The 19,184-nt window shown below is 44.8% G+C and overlaps 1 protein-coding gene and 1 long non-coding RNA gene across 3 annotated transcripts; both read right to left on the bottom strand.

Moving 5' to 3' along the window:
• Window positions 1–1,149: 1,149 nt before the first annotated feature.
• Window positions 1,150–2,804, bottom strand: LOC124686039. Of its 2 annotated transcripts, XR_006997700.1 has the most exons (3): window positions 2,625–2,804; window positions 2,230–2,456; window positions 1,150–1,479 (listed from the first exon to the last, which is right to left on the bottom strand). It is a non-coding gene; the product is annotated as an uncharacterized LOC124686039 (long non-coding RNA). The 2 variants fall into 2 exon arrangements; XR_006997699.1 differs by lacking the exon at window positions 1,150–1,479 and having other exon boundaries at window positions 2,068–2,456.
• A 1,248-nt stretch (window positions 2,805–4,052) lies between these two features.
• LOC124686029 (preprotein translocase subunit SECY, chloroplastic-like) lies at window positions 4,053–16,561 on the bottom strand. The gene is made up of 8 exons (XM_047220039.1): window positions 16,356–16,561; window positions 16,086–16,261; window positions 15,319–15,704; window positions 14,245–14,544; window positions 14,067–14,156; window positions 12,403–12,526; window positions 12,121–12,284; window positions 4,053–4,566 (listed from the first exon to the last, which is right to left on the bottom strand). Exons 1-8 carry the CDS (start codon window positions 16,526–16,528, stop codon window positions 4,336–4,338), a joined length of 1,644 nt encoding a protein of 547 aa, XP_047075995.1. The 5' UTR covers window positions 16,529–16,561; the 3' UTR covers window positions 4,053–4,335.
• Between the last annotated feature and the right edge of the window lie 2,623 nt (window positions 16,562–19,184).

Genomic DNA, 19,184 nt, shown 5'->3' with positions numbered 1-19,184 from the left:
TGGCTATGGCATGAATGGAAGAACGAGGAAAAGCCTTGGGTTGGGCTTGGGAACCCATGCACTCCTCATGACCATGATCTCTTTGCAGCGGCCACTAAAGTAACTATTGGAGATGGAAAGAAGGCCTTCTTTTGGGAGGCGGCTTGGCTTGATGGAATGAGACCCAAAGATTTGGCTCCACTTCTCTTTGCTCGTTCAAAAAAGAAGAAATGCACCGTGCATAAAGCTTTAGGAAATGATTTATGGGTTTCCCAAATAAATACCCATGATGGCCTCTCCTTTGATCACATTGCCCAATTCTACAAGCTTTGGGAAAGACTTGCTAATGTTCATTTGGACCCTCAAGCTCAAGACACAATATCTTGGAGCTACTCGGCAAGATCGGCCTACAAAATGCAATTCTTGGCCCTCACTTCATCTCCGATGCCTTCGTTGGTTTGGAAGCCTTGGGCCCATCCGAAGTGCAAGATCTTTGCTTGGTTGGTCCTTCAAAACCGGGTTTGGACGGCGGATAGGCTTGCAAGGAGAGGGTGGCAAAATTGTGGCCTTTGTAAGCTTTGCAACCAACACCAAGAGTCGGGAGCCCACCTTCTTTTCAAGTGTCGGTACTCAATCCGGGTGTGGTCCAACTTAAAGAATTGGCTTGGTATCGATGATCTTGACCCAACAACTTAGCATGACTTCCACTCCGTCAAAAGGTGGTGGGCGGAGGTGATCCACAAGAGAGGACAATCAAGGAAAGCTTTGGTCTCTCTCGCAATGCTTGTCTCTTGAGAAATTTGGAAAGAAAGGAATGCTCGGGTCTTCCGTAACAAGTCCGTCACCATCGCTATGCTTGTGACAAAAATCAAAGATGAGGCAAATTTGTGGCGTCTAGCCGGTGCCAAGGCTCTAAGTAATGTAATGCCGCGAGAGTAGTTGCTTGTAATATTTGGTCTTGGCTTTTAGCCGAGACGGGTTGTAAAACTTCTAAAATCTTCTCCTTAATCAATGAAAATGGCAAATCTTTTGCCTTGTTTCAAAAAAAAAATATTATTGTGTTTTTCACATATCATCTTTCCTATGATGGGCATCTTCGATTCAACAGGATTCTCAAAATACAGAAATAGGAACAACGCGTGATTAGAGTGGTCAATCCTACATGATAAAAAAAAAAAACTCTTGAGTTTTTGACATCACAGGAATAGGAGTACAAGAATTTGTCGTAGGTATTGTTTGACATAGTACAAAGAGGCAGGAAGGCTCCCCTGCCTCCTCTGATTCATGGAATTAGGATTTTTGGTCGTTTGATTCACAGGTTTGTAGCCTTGTAGGTCCGAGGGCTGTGCATGAGAATGGACCACCATTTGGCCATCATATTCACTTGGCTATTGTCTCTTGTCAACATGTTCTTCACAGTTCATATTGCCACAGGATTCTGCACTGCATATGCTGATCCAATCTCCGAAGTGCTTGGCAAAAACGAGCTCGTTACAGATCCTAACAAGATTGTAAAGAGATACATCAGTGCAAACTTATTCACTGACATAGTAGCTGAATTGCATGTTCCACAAGTATGACCTCTTTCATATCAATATTGCACAACTGTAATCAGAATAATGAAAGTACATATGTCATCTTTTTTTTCTGCATGTTGATTCTTTTCATGTGGGTATCATCAATGACCTTCAGAGACATATTACTGCCCCTTTCTTTCTCGTGATACTAGTCCAATCTGCATCAGATTATATATCATAGTTCTGAAAGGAATAAACATTATGAAGACAGTGGGCTTTTTGCCAAAATTGGTTGGGGCGAGCCATCTATAACCTAGTTCTTTATATGGTCGCAAGGCATGTAAGTCATGGTGGGGACTCCAACAGCTGGCATTTGACACTCGTTCTATCTACTTGCATTATGTCTGGGAGAAGGCATGCTGGGAAACAGAATGCTCTAGAGAGAACATGCCAGTGAACAAAATACCCTGTAAGTTCCTTGACTGTCAACATGCCACATCAAGTGGCACTCAAAATTGGGATAATAGTACAAATGTCTTCATAAATTGCAGCATGATAGAAATAGTGTCAATATTAATTATGGCATATTCATTTGAAGAATTGAATAATAGAGTGGTCACAACATTATTCTCTGTGAAATACTTATACTCCCATGTGGTGGGAACTCCCAACAGCTGACATTTGTATCTCACCACAAACTCGATACATTTTGACAGTTCCAGTATAGCAGTACCTGTAGAAAATAATTGTTGTATTGTGGTCGTACAATATAAAAACTTGTCCTTGCCAACTCTTCCATACTGTTTGCACTATTTGTGGAAGATCTCCCATGATTTCACATAAATAGAAATGTTCCTCTTTGTGTCAGCACGTACAGTAATCTGTTGGTGACTATTTCCTTCATTGGTGAAAACCTATTTGCATAGGGTAACCCTTCTAAGCACTGGTCTGTTCGCTCCGCTAATAGGAAACATGCAGGTAAGTTGAGTTGTCAAAAAAACATTTTGTTAACTTTACTTATTTACAACAGCAATATATTCTCTGCAGACATGAAATCTCTTTCTACAAATGCTGAAGACTGGAGAATGTGGCAAATGGAAATGGAGGATTGGATCACAGATCAAATACCTGATGATTTGCCGAATCGCATTTGTAAATTCTTCAAATACAAGTGGATTGAAACAAAGGGAGTTGAAGATGATATGATCCTGAGAAGCTACCAGCAGATCTTCATCAGGACATAAAATAACATATATGCCTTGATTTTGTTCAACGACTAAGTGGCTTCCTGATTATTCCTAATAATTCCTGCAATAAGGACCACCATCTTTTCTACGTAGTGTCAATGTTAACATTATAGAACAACAGTGAAGAGGCAATCTAACATAATGCAAAACATAAGGTATCTTCATACGAAATTTTAGATTCCATTCTTTTCTGCAATGAACCAACAACTACACAATGCTATCTGTGAGCGCATGTCCTACTTCCTTTATACTTAAGGCACCTACAATATCGGTAGGGAGATCCTTTAGAATTAGAGGTCATGCTCTTCGTTATCCATGCAAAAGCTGGAGAGTTCCACGACAGATGGTGGCAGGAATGATTTCTTCAACATCATCATCCTAGGACCAGGCGATTTCTGTAGTGAATAGTTGCTTAAATAGGAATTACTTCCCAGCTCTGGGGTCAGCTGTCCAACATCAGCACGAACTGCTAAAACAATAGCTGAACTGGAGACATTCTCCCGCAAAGCTGATGACCTGAAGTTTGTGGCCAGGACATTCAGAATGATGCATCGGAAGAACTTGCAGCGCACATTCCAGGTCTACTCATACCAATGGAGGACATGGGCAGGGCGCTTCATCCAATCTGCATGGCAGAGGCACCAGAACTGTCAAAAGATGCCCCAAGTAGGTCTGAGCGCACAGATGGAACAGCCTGAGGAGCCTGATTTCTAAGAATATGATCTCTGGAGTAACACGTACTCTGCATTCATATAATCAAAGGATGTAAGTAGTAAACCTGCTAGTTAACTTACTGCCTAAACATCAAATTGTGATGTTAGCCTCTGTATGACTACTATAGCTCAGATACTGGGAATTCTATTCATAAATAGTGCTCCCATGCTTATGTTGGTTTAGTGTTACCTGTGCTTACATATGTTACAGACAAGAAGAATCTTACAGAAGGTGAGGCCAACTCCACAAATAACATGATGAGTAAAATATAATGAGATAAACAAGGTTGGCTTGTGTCAAACATGGGTATTGAGATAATAATAAAAAATGAGCAGTTCCAATGAAACTCCAAGATTAAAAAAACAAACAAATGGAAAGAGATGTATCTACATAAACAAGGTGAGAACAAAATGTGCGCACATGCGTAAACTGGCATGCCAATATGCCAGCTTATTTGGAGTTGCAATAGTAGCATACACACCAAAAATGAAATAATTGAGTCAAGTTAAAGAACATTTTCCTATCTCCTCAGCCTCTCTACTGACACGTTGATCACTCAACCAACACTTTGATTTTTAAATTTTAAGAAGCAATATGAAAGAAAGTTAACAAATCCCTTTTCCGGGGTATAGAGATGACATCAAATCACTCCACAACAGAAATATCCATGAGATGTAGCTTCCACAGCTTAAACATTTGAGCATCTTTTTACATATTGATGCATGCTTTCTGAACCCTGATCCTCTAGAAGAGATCTAAGTGGTATACACAGAAGAAGAAAAGGACAACAAATAAAATGAAATGCTACCAAAAGATACAACAATCATTTATACGAGATAACATTGAAGTACACGTTCAAGAATGATCAGTGAGATCAATTATTGGTCAGAACTTTTGACATCATAGAACTCGATGTTCTTATATTTCTGAGAAATTATTTCTGCCTGAACTTTCCGAGCAGTGTCGGTTGCACATCCAACAAGGATAAGCACTGATGTACCAGCGAATCCCCGAAATGCTGTCAAGTGAGAGATTTGTTCGACCACAGATGGTCCAGCAGCTAGTACAGCCAGAAAGGCAGATCCTAGGACAGAGATACGACTAAGAACCTGCAATTAGATAAAATCTTTTTAGTGCAAGACATATCTGAGATATGGTGGGTGGCATCACAATGGATTTCATTTGCAGTACTGGTTGTGCTTCAGTTGACTAGATTTCTAATCAAAATTGGACTTCTAAGATCAAAATTTCCAAAACCAGTGTATGGGCAGAGTACAACATGCTTTCTCACATGCATTATGCATAATAACTAGTTTTGTGAAGTAGGGGAACTAGACATTTCAATATCAGTATCAGTTCAGGCGTAAGGCCTACTGATCTCCAAAACTATTAGTACAGTTTTCCTACTTAAAATGAGAAATGTATTGATGTCCAAAACTATATGTAGTACAGGTTTCCTACTTAAAGTGAGAAATGTACTGATCTCCAAAATTATAAGTAGTACAGTTTTCCTAGTTAAAGTGAGAAATGCTATCCAATTGTTTGAATATGCACGTCTAGGCTCCTCCAGACCTTTAGATCTGAGACCGGTGCAATAATAAATTTATGAATACGAATAATCTAGAAGGATAAAAGTATCGTTTATAAAGTACGTAGCATTTATCATCTTATACTGGGTTCTGAATCAGCCGATTATACCCAGATTCATAGCAAGGACTAGCATTCGACTGGCCAGTATGGATAGGATATGGAACATTTGTTTCTTGATTAGTCCAAGCTACGAATGAGTTTCAAATATTAAGCTGTATCTCCCACTAGTTTTGCAAGTGAACAAATAAATCATAAATTTATGCTAGATATGAAAACAGAATAAAAAAAGTCACTGGAAAGACAAGTGCAGGTGAGCTTCACAAGAACCTATCTAAAGAGCAGACAACAGGTCCTTGTAGTGATTTATTAAAGAATACGCAAACAAGCGTTTGCATATATTTTCATCATGTGGAAAGCAACATAGACACAAGAGTTTGGGCCATGGAACAAGCTACCGCATGTCCAAGCTGTTCACACAACCAGCCCAGCAACCACAAACGCAAACTAATCCAGGCCTCACAGCTGCTCACACAACCGATGGTGAAAGGAGAAGCGCCAGCGCTGAACCTCTGCCTTGGCACTGTCCACAACAGCAATCAGATCATTGCTCACCACTTGGATGATCCATTCATTCATCTAACGCCGAATTGACCATGCTACCAAAGCAACCATTGAGCCGAAGTCTTCGTCATCACTTCAGCTGTACGTTAGGTGTTCTATCACCATGCCCAGTGCAACGAAGAATGAGGCTCCAAAGCTGTCTCGACCACAGGCCCCTGATAAAGGGGTGCTCTGCCATCCTGCTCAAAGGGGGGAAACAGCGCAGATCGTGTGACTTGCGAATGGTGGCACTCAAATCTATCCACCGTCCAGCAGCAGTGTTGTAGGGCAAGCTACAGTAAGAACCGACACTTCAATGATTCCTTGCCCTTCCACTCAACTTTATTGGGCTGAAGCGCCACAATTTACACCACCTCGGGGTTCCTTTCTCTGAGGAGGCCGTGGCTGTGGGCTGGGCGATTATGGATACACTGAATGACCGAGCTCCAGGCTCAGATGGCTTATCAGACTGATTCTTCAAAGTTACCTGGTCCATAATCAAGGCAGAACTTCTCAAGGTCCATAACCAGCCGATCATCACTTTCGTGGAAAAGATGGTGATGCTCAAGAGGTTACGGACTTCTGGCATACTAGCCTCCTTCACAATGTTGCCAAGTTTGTTCTCGATTCTCTTGTTGAGATTGTTGCAGGATTTCAAATTCTTGTTCTGTGTGAACTAAAGCGCATTCTCGAGGGGCATCGTATCCACAACAATTTCTTATGTACAACTCGCTGCTAAGGTATTACACGCAAAGAAGTTGCTGAGGTTGCTATGTAAGGTGGACACAGCCTGAGCCTTTGATATTGTGCCGTGGCCCTTTCTCTTTGATGTGCTCTCCCATTTGGGGTTCAGCCAATTTTGGAGGAAGGAACTGGATCGCCATCCTCCTAATCAGTTATGCATGTATCCTCCTCAATAGTAGTGGCATATCTAGCGGGGGTGCCAGGTGCCATGGCACTTCCTCTAAAAGTATAAAACTTCTCTTACCTAGTAGTATTTGGACTAATAGTGGCTACATACAAAGCATAAAAGGGGAAATTTTAATCTTGGCACCCCACTGATTTTGTCCTAGATTCGCCAGTGCTCAATAATGTCCTGAGGCAAAAGTTATGGCATGGCCAAGGCTTGAGGCACGGGGATCCACTCTCTCCGATGCTTTTTATTCTCACTATGGAGGTGCTCCCCCCCCCAATGAAGAAGGTGGATGAGCTCAGGCTGTTTGAGCCAATTGGTCATGTCAGCATTCAGCACCGAATCTGCAATGTGGTGATGTTCATGTTTTCCCCACTAGGAAGGATTTGGACACGGTCAATTCTGTCATGAACGTCTTTGGTGTGTTGTCGGGGCTGCGCATAAATGTGAGAAGTGTGCCTTCACTCGCATCTGTTGCCCCAAGGATAAGACCCCGCTTTCCCTGTCGGAGTTCCCTTGTGTTGTCAAGCATTTCTGATGCAACTACCTTTGTTTTCATTGGTCATTCCAGAAGATGCGCAAGCAAGACTTGGAGACTCTACACGAACAAGGTGGTAGTGATGCTCCCTAAGGGCATCTCCAACGGGGCGACCCATCCCGCGCCCGCGCGTCCGGATGGGTCCAGCCGGACAAAAACCCGGCCCAACGCGGGGACGCACCGCAAAAGCGGACGGCCGCGGCGTCCGGAACGACGCAAACCCGGCCCAAATCTGGGCCGGGTTTGCGTGGCCGCGGATGGCACGCGGCGTCCTCGCGTGTCCGCCCTGTCCGCGTGGCTGGCCCACCTGTCGGTGCCCCAGTCCTATTAAATGTGGACTGGGGAAGGGACGGTCCCTATCCAGTCCCCACTTTCCACTCCGGCCGCACGCGCGAGCTCGAAGCTTCCGCGCCGCCATGGCCCCGAAGCGCGAGTTCGAGCCTTCCGCCAACGACCACGAGGCCGGCAGCAGCCCGGCAAGTCGCGCCGCCGGCGTTCGCAATGGGGCCGCCGGCGCCTCCCGGACGCGAGCGGATCTACGTCACCGTAGCGGTGGCGCGGATGTTCGGGACGCCGGCGTCCCAATGCCGTGTGGGACGTGCACCTCCCCACGGCCGGCACTCGAGCCCGGATCGGGTTCCGGTGCCGCCCATCCCGGCGTCGAGCCGCGCCCGCTACGCCGAGATCCGGAGGCGCCGCGCTCGGCTGCCGGCGGACCTCCGGCAGGACCCCGCGTAAGGCGACGCAAGTCCCAAGCGGGACTTGTGGTTCGAGGTGGAGCACGATGCGCGGCGGCGCACATGCTTCACATCCGCGACGGCGCGGCCTCGCGCGCAGCCGAGCACAGCGCGCTAGGCGGGCTGGCCGCCGCCCGGCGGCCTCTACATCAACGAGCCCGCGCCCGACCCTGCGCCGCAGCCGCAGCCCCGGGAGGAGGAGAACGACCCGGAGCTGCAGGCGGCGCTCGCGGCGTCCCGCGAGCGAGCGAGGACCTCGACGAGGCTGGCCAAATGGCCGCACCTCGCCGAGACGCTGCGCACCTCCGCGCCGCGGAGAGGCGGCCGGGAAGGCCCGGGAGGACGCCCGAGGCGGACGCGTGGGCCTTCCTCGAGCCGGCGCGCCGTCGGGGAGGAGGCTACGCGTCGGCGGCGCTCCGGGAGGAGGAGGAGGCGCCGGGCCGCGCGCCCGGCGGAGGAGGAGCGCCGACCACGCGAGGCCGCAGCGGAGGAGCAGCTCCGACGGAGTCCGCGCGGAGGGCACGGCTGCGCAGGCCGGCGAGCCCGCCGAACGCGCACTCCGCTCGGGAAAGGGCGCGGTGGGAGCCCCGGCCGGAGTCCCGGTGCCCTCCGGCGTGTCGAGCCGGAACGGCGCGTCGCCGCCGGGGGCGTCGTCGTCATCGACGCCGACGATGACGAGTACTACCGGGGGTAGTATCGCCGGCGGCCACCGTGCTCGCAAACCCTGTCTAGGGTTTCTTTTTTTTTTTTAGTTTAAAGCCCATATAGGGCTTTCTTTTGTGTAAAAATTGCCCAAAATAGGGCTAAGTTTAATTACCCACTAGTTTAATTTTATTTTTGGCTGTTTTCCATTTTTATTTTCATATGCGGTGCGTCCGCGCGTTGGGCGCAGCGTGCGACCCAAACGGACACGCGGACGCGGGGCGCTGTCCGGGTGTCCGTTCGGCCACCCAAACGGCCCAAAACGGACGGCCCAGCGCGTCCGTTTGGGTCGCCCGGTTGGAGATGCCCTAACTGGAAAGCTATCAGGGCATCTCCAACGGACGACGCATTTAATTGTCCGCGAGCATCCGTTTGCGTCGCCCCGCGGACGCGAAAATGACCGTTTTTGTCCGCGCGCGCGTTTGCCTCTCGGGGTGGCTCCAGCGGGGCGACGCATTTTTTTTTTCTACTTGTTTTTTTTCTCTTCTCCATTTAAACATAGTTCCAAACATTACATATTGGAACATGGTTTTACACAAACTAATACATAATTGGGAACATGGTTTACCCAAACTAATACATAGTTTGAACCATGGTTGACACAAATAAAAACATTGTAAAACGGGAAAGCCAGTAGTGTTGGTTCCGTATGTTCGCTGCCAAGAAAGAAAATCTCAGGCACTCCCAGGTCCAGCTGGTGACGGTACCCCTGTTGGTTCTTTCGAGGAAGAACAACCAAAAACCTTCACTACTAGCTTCAACTGGCCTGTAGTCATATTCGCTGCAAAGAAAGAACACTCTAAGTTTTAACTATCGGTGTCCAAGCCGGATTCGCCGGTGTGGTAGTGCCTGCGGCAGGCTGTGTCGTCAAACACCTTGACGATCATCTTGCCGTCCCCCTCGTAGAGGAAGGTGAGCTGGCAGCCGGGCTCGAGCGCGAGGTCGCGGGCAAACTTGTCCCACCCTGTGTGCAGGTACATCTTGCCCTGCCCGTCGAACAAGACCTCGACAGGCCACCGGCAGAAGTTGCAGCTGGCTTCCCGTAGCTGCAAGTGCGTCAACTCGACACCATCAATGAACTTGTCCGGGAGCCGCTTGATGCCGAGTGGGTCGTCATCGATACGAAGGAGGAACTCGAAGCAGCGCTCCTCCTGCGAAGACGAGGAGGGCACAGGCGACGGCGACCGTGGGGCCGTAGCTGCTCCACCACGGCGGCCCCGGCCCCGGGGCGCCTAGGCCCACGGCCTCGACCGCCTCGCCGGCCACCAGGACCCGCCATGGACTTCCTCGCGGGCCTGGCTGCGTCGCAGGAAGAGCTAGGAGGCGCTACGGTGGAGCTTGTGGCGGCTAGGGTTTGTGTGGAGTGGATGAAGAAGAGAGCGCGCCCTCTTTATATAGGCCGGAGGCAGGCGACAGCCGCGGGACGCGTGGCGTCGCCATTACTGCGTTGGCGGCGTTGGGCGGCGGCCGCTCGGCAGGCGAGGCATCGCCATTAACGTGGCGCAGACTGCCGAAGCGACGCAGCGGCGCCATCGCTGGCGCACCTGAGAAGACGCATCAACGCAGGGTCGCTGCCATGTGGACCCGACGAAACGTCCGCCAGACGCGAGCGGACACTTTGCGTGTCCGCGCAACGTCCGCAGAGACGCATCCGAGGCGCATATTTGGGCCAGGTTTGTATCGCCGCGGACGGCCCAGTCACTTTGCCTCGCCCCGCTGGAGCAGGGACCGACGCATTTTTCGGCCCGGCGGACAAAAACGGTCGCTCAGCGTCCGTTTGCGTCGCCCCGTTGGAGATGCCCTCATGCTCACCAAAGGGGGTCGACTGGTACTCGCAAAGATGGTCATGTCCCCAATTCCGTTACCATATGCTGTCACTTGCGATATCGCCATGGCTGGTCAAAGCAACCGACAGGTGTCATAGAACCTTCATTTGGCATGGCACGGATGTGGTCATGAGAGGCCATTGTCTTGAAGCATGGGGAAGAGTGTATGCCCCCTTTGAATATGGAGGTCTTAGCTTCCTCGAGCTCAGGCTCCTGGGTATGCTTTCTGCATTGCATGGACCCATCCATAACCTGGGTCAGTCTCCCAATGCAGCATGAGAGGGCTATCCAGGAGATGTTTCATGCTGCCTCCAAGGCGGTGGTTCGCAGTTGAGCAGCTGACCCTTTTCTGGATGGGCCACTGGATTGATGACATGCCGATGAAGTCCATTGCCCTGTTCCTTTGAACAACAATCAAGTCTTAGGTCGGTGCCACCGGAACTTTTGCCCAGAGCCTGCAGGATACCTCTTGGGTCAGTCTGGCACGCTTACCATGCCAATCTTGGTGGAAAACCTCATGCTCTGGATCCGGGTTAGACACTACTCTTATTTCTAGAAAGGAGGATGTGTTTCTATTCCCAGCCTACAGTATTCTGCAAAGTTGGCAAATCGTGTCTTCTTCCTGGCTGATGTTTTTTTCCTTACCACAAATCCTTCATACTCATGGCTCAGAATAACACCAAACCCATTGTGGTACTCGAAGAGTAGCTGAGCCTTCTTCTCGTGCTAAATGACTGTGCAATCACCATCCTTGAGGGCGGGTATCATGTTTTGCGACTGCTGTGAATAGCAAATTGGTTGAAGGATGTAGTGGAAACGTCACATTGTTGCAACCAATGGATCTGAGAGTGCCACCTCGCCCTGTCCGTTCAAATGAATGAAAGCCCCAAACATTTGCACTTAAGGGACGTCCGGAGGTTGAACTCTGCATCAGAGAGCAGCATATCCTCCTGTGCCTTATTAAGTCAGAAAACAAGCTCCTCGTTCACCAAGAATATAGATAAATCTACCCAAAAGTACCTATGGCTTCATAAGAAAAAGGGGCTGTGGCTTTGGTAAAAAAAGGACTTGTGGCTCGAACCCTGCAGGGTGTTTGCAGTGTTTCAAATGACAGGAGGTGGCAATACGGCAGACAGGATCAAGTGATCAACAACATCAATATGACAAGTTCAGTGAGCCTCAACCGCCGCAAGGAAACCATGTAACTTCAGCCAAAAATTCTTGAAGTGGAATCTGCACACAGCTTCACATGATCAGCAGATTGGAGGTAAGAGAAGGTAGTGGTCTAACACTGAGGTTGAGAGCACTTGGAGGAAACAATCCGGATAAAAAACATTATTCTTTAATCTTTTTCTTTAGTCTAATCTGCTCAAGAAAGCCCGGGGAAGCTGAAGCGGAAATGCAATTCTCGGGTGAGGGAAGGGGGAAGCTCCAGGAAGGCTTCGCTCGCTCGCTCAAAAAGCGTAGTGATTTATAAAAGGTTTACAGTGTGTTATGGACACTATCCTTGCCACATGTTGAATATGGTACCCGAGCAACTAACACTTATAAGATTACAAGAATAAGAGTAGGCGGTTGTCGACAACTCTTTCCCACAAAGCCATTGCGCATATTAGGTTAGCCTAATGTTAAAGCTACCACATTACAAGAATGAGCAAATGAGTTGGAGCTTATGCACACAGTATATGCAGTCATGCACTATTCCAAAATTTAGACAAAGAAAATGCATCTTTTGTGATGAAAGAGTAACAACTCACTGTTTTAATAAAGGCAGCTGTATTTTTTCCTGGCCGCACAAGCGGTATTGAAGCACCTTGCCGCTTCAATTGCTCACTAAGATCATCAGGATCCAATTGAAGAAAAGTGTAGTAGTAATTGAAAAAGGCTATAAGCATCACATTAGTTGGAAGATAGAAAGAACCTGCAGCAGATATTTAACAGAATGAGATTAATCATAATCAATAGGTACTTTATGGCATTCCAATTCTCCCTAAACTAAATATCAGTTGCAAAATAAACTAGAAAACCTCTCAGTTTACCTCCTGGAGTTAGGGCTATCGCAGCTTTTTTAAGAATTTCTAAACCAGTGAACCGTGCCAAAGTAGCAGGTAAAGCCAATGAAGATGTAGAAAATATGATAGGCATGACACCGGAACTATTGACCTGCTCATAATGGAACTGAAGTTAGTACTACTTCCTTCCATAATTTGATAGGTAAGTGATAAAACAAGTGAACATCAGGAAAACAGTGAGTATGAAAGACAGAACAGAGGTTAGAAGAATCGTGAGTACTAGTGTTTGATCTTATTCATTTGCTAATGAAGAAATAAATAGATGTTTTGCACAGTCCAACATGCTCCAAGTCTTTGTTGGTTCATGTATTCACTACCATTGTTATGCGCATGTGGTCCAGTTCCATGCATGGAACAGGTTCAACTCCCCAGGGGGCCTAAGTATTGCAACCAAGTTTGTTGCTTCCTTGATACTGAGGGGTCCCTCCCCCTCTGGTCTCCTTTTTTTCCTTTTTCTTCTAATGCATGCGACAGTTAGAAAATGTTTTGAGATTTCAAAATTTTCATCTCAAACATCACAAATATAGAGGCAAGTGGGCCAATATTAGGGTGCCCTCTACCCTCTTTAGTTCAACAAAATGAACTAACTTTTCTGATGACATCATCATTTTGCAAAAGTTAGTTCAACTTTTTACAATAAAGAGGGTACCCTAATATTGACCCACTTGCATCTCTAATCACAAAGGTTTGGGGAAACCGATTAACATAAAGCGACTAACAAATTATATAGGAGTTCAAATCTAAACTTAATGTGCTGAACTGAGTCATTAGAACAAATATGAAAAAATGAAGAGAACGACTAGCCGGTTAAGAAGTAAGTGGGAAAGGCGCCATCAAGTGTGGGCCGCAGGAGATAACGTTGGCGTGTGCATGAGTTAAGTTAAGCGTGTGTGGGTGGCTTTATAAGCCAGAGGGGTGTGCCTTCTGTATTCGGCAAAACTTTGAATGAACAAATTGATCGAGATCATCCTCTTCCCCACTTTTCATCTCTCCGCCCGTTGTATCCTTCTATCAATTGCTAGATCTCACGCCTTCGAGTCCGTTGGCAAGGTGGTGTTATGATTGGGAGTTCCCTTTTATTGATATGCCATTACTTATTGCATAAGATAACTTATTGCATAAGATAACTCAAGGGTCCCTCCATGCAATTAACGCTGATTGAAGGTAAGTTTCGACTTTTTGACCCAAAAATGTTAACCTTGTAAAATATCCATCAGACTATAGTAATGGAGCATAGTGTTTTTCGTTACACCTATCAAACCCTCACGAAGACCTCGCTGAGTCAGCGTACCTCAACAGACACCTCCCACAGATCGCCATAATGCATACACATATATTGTAAGAGCTGCCTTAAGAATAGACTAGAGGGTCCTTGTGTTCCAAAGTATTGTTTTGTGCGCATGTGGTGAATGTACTGCATATCTGAATTCTTGTGATTATGGTCTTGCTTCTCCTCTTAATGAAAAGATGTGCAAACACTTTGTTTGCATATTCTCCAGAAAATCATATACGTCTCAGGACAGTACTAAGAAATCGAGTTAAAGCTTTGAAACAATTGACAATTTCCTAACTGCAACTGCTGTAGCAAGAGACAAACAAAATCAATCCATATGTGTAGAAGGAAGCCAAACCTTGAAAGGTAGATATGCAGAACGTTGGGGCCCTCCAGCTCGGCTGCTGTATCGAGAAGCATAGTTCAATGGTATTTTTCTCTCAGCTTCCTAAAACCACACAAATATTCTGAACTATGAAAATAGCATACGCAAATAAATTTATATGCAGCTTGAAAAGTAATGTATACTTGCTCACCTGGACATAGACAATCCCAAGAACTAAAAAAAAGAATGATAATATGATTGTGAGAAGTCCAACATAATTCCCCGCTTGAAATCCCTCCGCGACTGTCCTTCCGAATGATGCAGGCAAATACGATATTATACTTGTAAATATAAGAAGAGACGTTCCATTCCCGAGTTTCAACTCAGATATTGTTTCACCAAGGAAAGTTGTAAAGACCGATCCCAGTGTCAATAGTGTCACAGATGTTAGTACCCATTCTGTGCTGAAGTCATTAACATAAGGACGGAGAAAAAGAACTTGTCCAATAGCCTAGCAAAAAGTACAGATTATATTTGAAGCGGTCGGGAAGATTACAAAACAATTACAACTTACATTCAAAAATGAAATTATACCTTCATAATCAATAACTCTGCAATACTAGTGTATTAAAATTTTAAAATGCAACATAGATACAACAATATAGCATTCTCCCAAATTATTGACAACAGAAGCTTCAATCTTAATTCACTAATACCAGAAATGTTTTTTTTGTTATTTGTGATCTTCAACAGCATAGTTACTAACATGAAGCACATGTGCATCTCAGCATCAGGAAACAATTTCTGTTAGTGTTCTAAATTTTCTTTGCCATGCCGAATATATGTCAACGATGCACATAAAATGTATAATTTCAAAAAAAAAAATATGAAAGTGTCAAATTCCTTGATAGTGCAAGAAATATGGTCAAATTGTGTGGCATGTTTAACAAAATCCAAACTGCTAAACATGGTATTCTGTTAAGTAGCATTGTCAATTAATATAGCATGTGATCACAAAACAATACAGAGCTGTATGTTCATTTGTCCAAACAAGAGTAAGTCATACACAAGACAATAGGTGCCCCCATGGAACCGTGGAAACCTGATGTACCAAACAACTGAACAAGGAACTTGCATGTATCCAGGCAGCGCTCTTTGGCACGTTTCTGAATCAAGTATATTGACATAAAAAAAAATCCAGCAGCTGCTCTTGTAATTTAAACTAGTCAAAAAGTTATCTTGACAAAAATATCCAAGAACTGCTCAGATATTCCAAGAATCTAACCTGGACAATTGCGAAACCAACCGATGCATATCTTGTGTACTGAAGGATCTTCTTTCTACCTGCCTCCCCTTCTTTTTTCTGAAGATCTTGCAATTTTGGATAAAGCTGAGCAAGAAGCTGAAACACAATCTGTGCATTGATAAATGGAACAATGCCAAGGGAGCATATTCCAAGCCGGCCAATGCCTCCACCAGAAAAAGAATCTAAAGTGCCCAGCAGACTGTTCTGGTCAAGATTACCAGCAAAAGCTTCCCGGTTCACTCCACCCAAAGGTATATACACACCAAGTCGAGACAAGGCCAAAAAACCAAGGAGCTTCAGAAACTTCCCAGGTAGAGGGCCCTTGAAGAAGTCACCAATGTCAATAGTACTATCCTCCATTGCAGCTGCTCAAATTGGATTAAAGTGCATTATATAGATATAACTGAATAAACTAAAGTGAACTCGAGCGGCAAATTAGCTGTTAAATACTATTAATACAGTGGTTAAAAAAACATAGGCATAAAATATAGTCAAAATCAAAGCTTACTAAGTTTGACCAAATATCACAAGCAGTGGAGTGACACTTTTTCATCAACTAAACTAAGATAGCATGTGTGAAAAGTAACATACTTGTATGGTAGTAGCATATAATTAATAATGCATACATAAACACATACACAGATCCATCTAAAGCATTGCCCAACCAATAATAGATTACTTTTGCCATAAATAATACTCCTACTACGACTAGATAGGTGGGGAAGGGATTATTTTCGAATTGCAACCTGCTGCTCCTCGGCCATAGGATGACTTGTCCTTCCTGGAGCCACTGGAGCTCCCGAACACCGGAGACAGGATGCCGAAGAATGTCGACAAGGGAGACTGATAATCAGAGCTGGAAGAGTCCTCCTTGTAGAGCCCCAGAGGATCAAAGGCTGGGCCAGCCGTCTCCAACGTACACCTACACGAACACAAGAGAAGAGAACCCAATCCAAATTAAAGAACACAAGCCCAGTGGTTGTATCCTTTGCCATAGGGAGGCGCTAATTTGCTACCTTGGGGACAAGACAAAGGCAGTTCTTCCTCTCCTTGCCGTTGCCGTGCGGCGCCCCCGAAAGTGGAAGGAGGAGGCTCCTATGGTGAGGTAGCGAAGGCGGAGGGGAGCGGAGATGGGAGGAGGCCGCGAGGGGGCGGGAAGGCAGCATTTCTGCGGTGTCGCCGTGGCCATGGTGGCGCGGGGACGATGGCGGAGGAAAGGAGATGAGTGGGTGATGTGGGTTCTTTTGAGGCGATAAAACGAGAGGAAATGATGAGAAGGATGGATGAGGCTTCTGGCCCAGTAACTTCCACTTGAGCTGTCGTAGGCGATTTAGATGGGCCAGCCCAGTAAGAAACTCTGTGTTCTGGTTTTCGGTTTTCTGAATATTCTAGAACTTTCCAGCTCGGTTTTCCATGGTTTTCTGATTTCCATTTGGGTTCCCTGGTTTCTCCGGTTTCTGTTTTTTTTTGTCTTTTTAAATCTGATTTTTTAAATTTTGAACAGTTTATAAAAAATTGAATATTTTCGAATTCGAACATTTTTCAAATCTGAACTTTTTTAAAATGTGAACAGTTTCAAAATTGAACATTTTTTTTAAATTCGCACACTTTCAAATTAGAATGTTTCCCAAGTTCGAAACTTTTAAAATGTGAACATTTTTAAAATTTAAACATTTTTGTATTTTGAACATATTCAAATTTTAAAAAAACTAGTTGAATGCCCGTGCGTTGCTACGGTTTTTTTTTTCACATTGCATCAATACAATAGTTGTAAAAAATCACGTGTATCAAAACCACAAGATATTCAGAAAAACTAATAAGATTCTAACCCGTCTGAAATATATTTAACAACCATGTATTTGTCATCGTTTGAATATGCAATAAGTACTCCAATAATTAACTACTTTATATTAAATAAATATCCTCCTCGATACTCCTTAGAGTATGTCGTACAATGTATGGAATATTTTTGACTGCTTTATTTTGATGGTACTTGAGCAAGCGTACCAAAAAATTCTTCCTCAGGTCGATAACATTCTGTACAACAATACTTGTCATTAGCATGTATAGTTTTAGTGAAAAATAGAAAGTACAACGTAAAGTACCCACCGTGCATATTGGATGAACCAGCTCTTTACCATTCCATGAGAACATAATATAAAAAATGAAATAACCAGATGCTTTTCTGTAGATAAATATGTCTCGTTATTATCTTAATTACCGAAGAAAGTAAAACATATGGATTTTTTAGAGATACTCACATGCTTGAACTTTGCGGAATATCAGTTGGCGACGTGCGTGGCCAGAAAAATATATCGGTATCCCAACCAGGTTGTGCTAATGCAAGTGCGTCGGTTAGGTAGATTGAAATTCTTTGTAAGATCAATTTCATCTTATGCGATCGAACCATTTTACCCTCTTACGATGGCGGCATGGACCAAGGATCAATAACATACACAGTGCATTCATGCTTATCGATGGAGAACAAGTAAAAGTGACCCCCGAATGCATAAGGAAGAAAAACCTGCAAAAGGACAACCATTAGAAACACATGTAATGTGACACCGTTGGATAAGTGAATATATTTACCAAGTTGCGTGATGCGATTTTGTAGTCTATCCTAGGCCAACTTTGATCAATGTAGATGCATCAGATAATAAAATTATAGATGATAAAGATATATCTGTTTGTCCTATCTTTGAAAGTGGTATGCTCTCCTGATAAAAGAGCATGCTCAGTGATCAATGTAGATGCATCAGATAATAAAATTATAGATGATAAAGATTACCAATGCTTGTAGCTGCGTTTTTTTTGTTCACGAGCTATCCGCAACTTCTTTAGGTGTTCTTGATTTGCCTCAGGAGACAATCGAGCATACAAACTCAGCTTCTTGCCACTGCCTTGTTTTGCTCCATTATTTTCATTTGCAGATTCTTCGGTTATATCTTGAAATGGGATACGTTCCCCTTAGAAGGTTGATCAACATTATTCTGTTTCCTCATTTTTACCAACAGGAGAACATGAACTTGGAGCGTCAACAGAGCACGGCAGCATGATATGATGGGCGATTTTGATATGATTGACGGCTAGGATGTTCCGAATGTTTGATGTCAAAGTGCAAACCATCCCCAACTGCAATTTAATAGTAAAGATTGAACATTTTAGTTTTTGAACGTTTTGTTCTGAACATTTTAACTTTCGAACATTTTTGACATTTCTTTTGAACATTTTGTATTTTGAAAAAAATGGTTTTGAATAATTATCGAATCTGAACATTTTTTGGATTTGAACATTTTTAATTTTTTTCTATATATTTGAACATTTTCAGATTTTGAATATTACTAAAGCCGGTGCTAGTGATGGTCGAGTAAAAAAAATCGAACAAACAGTTAGCGGACAAGTCCAAGTTGAGCGGTGCTCTAAAGAGAATTAGGCTGGCCCACCCTGTATCATTCGACGCGAAGGCGTGATCCCCTTCACCTTAAGTGTGAAATAGGGGAACCCGCTCTCATAGCCTTGGGAAGCACCTACTTTAAATTGGGCTCCAAAATAAATAAATGTGCAAGCCAGGGCCGGGTAGAATGCCTAATCCTATACGTCGGTGCTTACCAAGCACCGCACACCCTGGTCAGTACAAGGTCCAGCCCATTTTCGTTTTCTCTTTTTGTTTTTGTTTTCTGTTTATTCTTTTCATTTTTCTTGTTTTCTATTTTTCCTTTTTCTGAGATGGGGGTGACGCTCTCCGGAACCTGAGGGTTCCGGTCAGCTGAATCTGGTTTCACGAAGAGAAATTTATAAGTCCGGAAAGGCGGATAAAGTACCTCAAGAACAAGGAGATCATCATC

This window comes from Lolium rigidum, chromosome 1 (genome assembly GCF_022539505.1).
Source record: "Lolium rigidum isolate FL_2022 chromosome 1, APGP_CSIRO_Lrig_0.1, whole genome shotgun sequence".
Taxonomy (NCBI): domain Eukaryota; kingdom Viridiplantae; phylum Streptophyta; class Magnoliopsida; order Poales; family Poaceae; genus Lolium; species Lolium rigidum.
The sequence above is the reverse complement of the archived record's forward strand: the minus strand, read 5'-3'. Positions and strand labels throughout refer to the sequence as shown.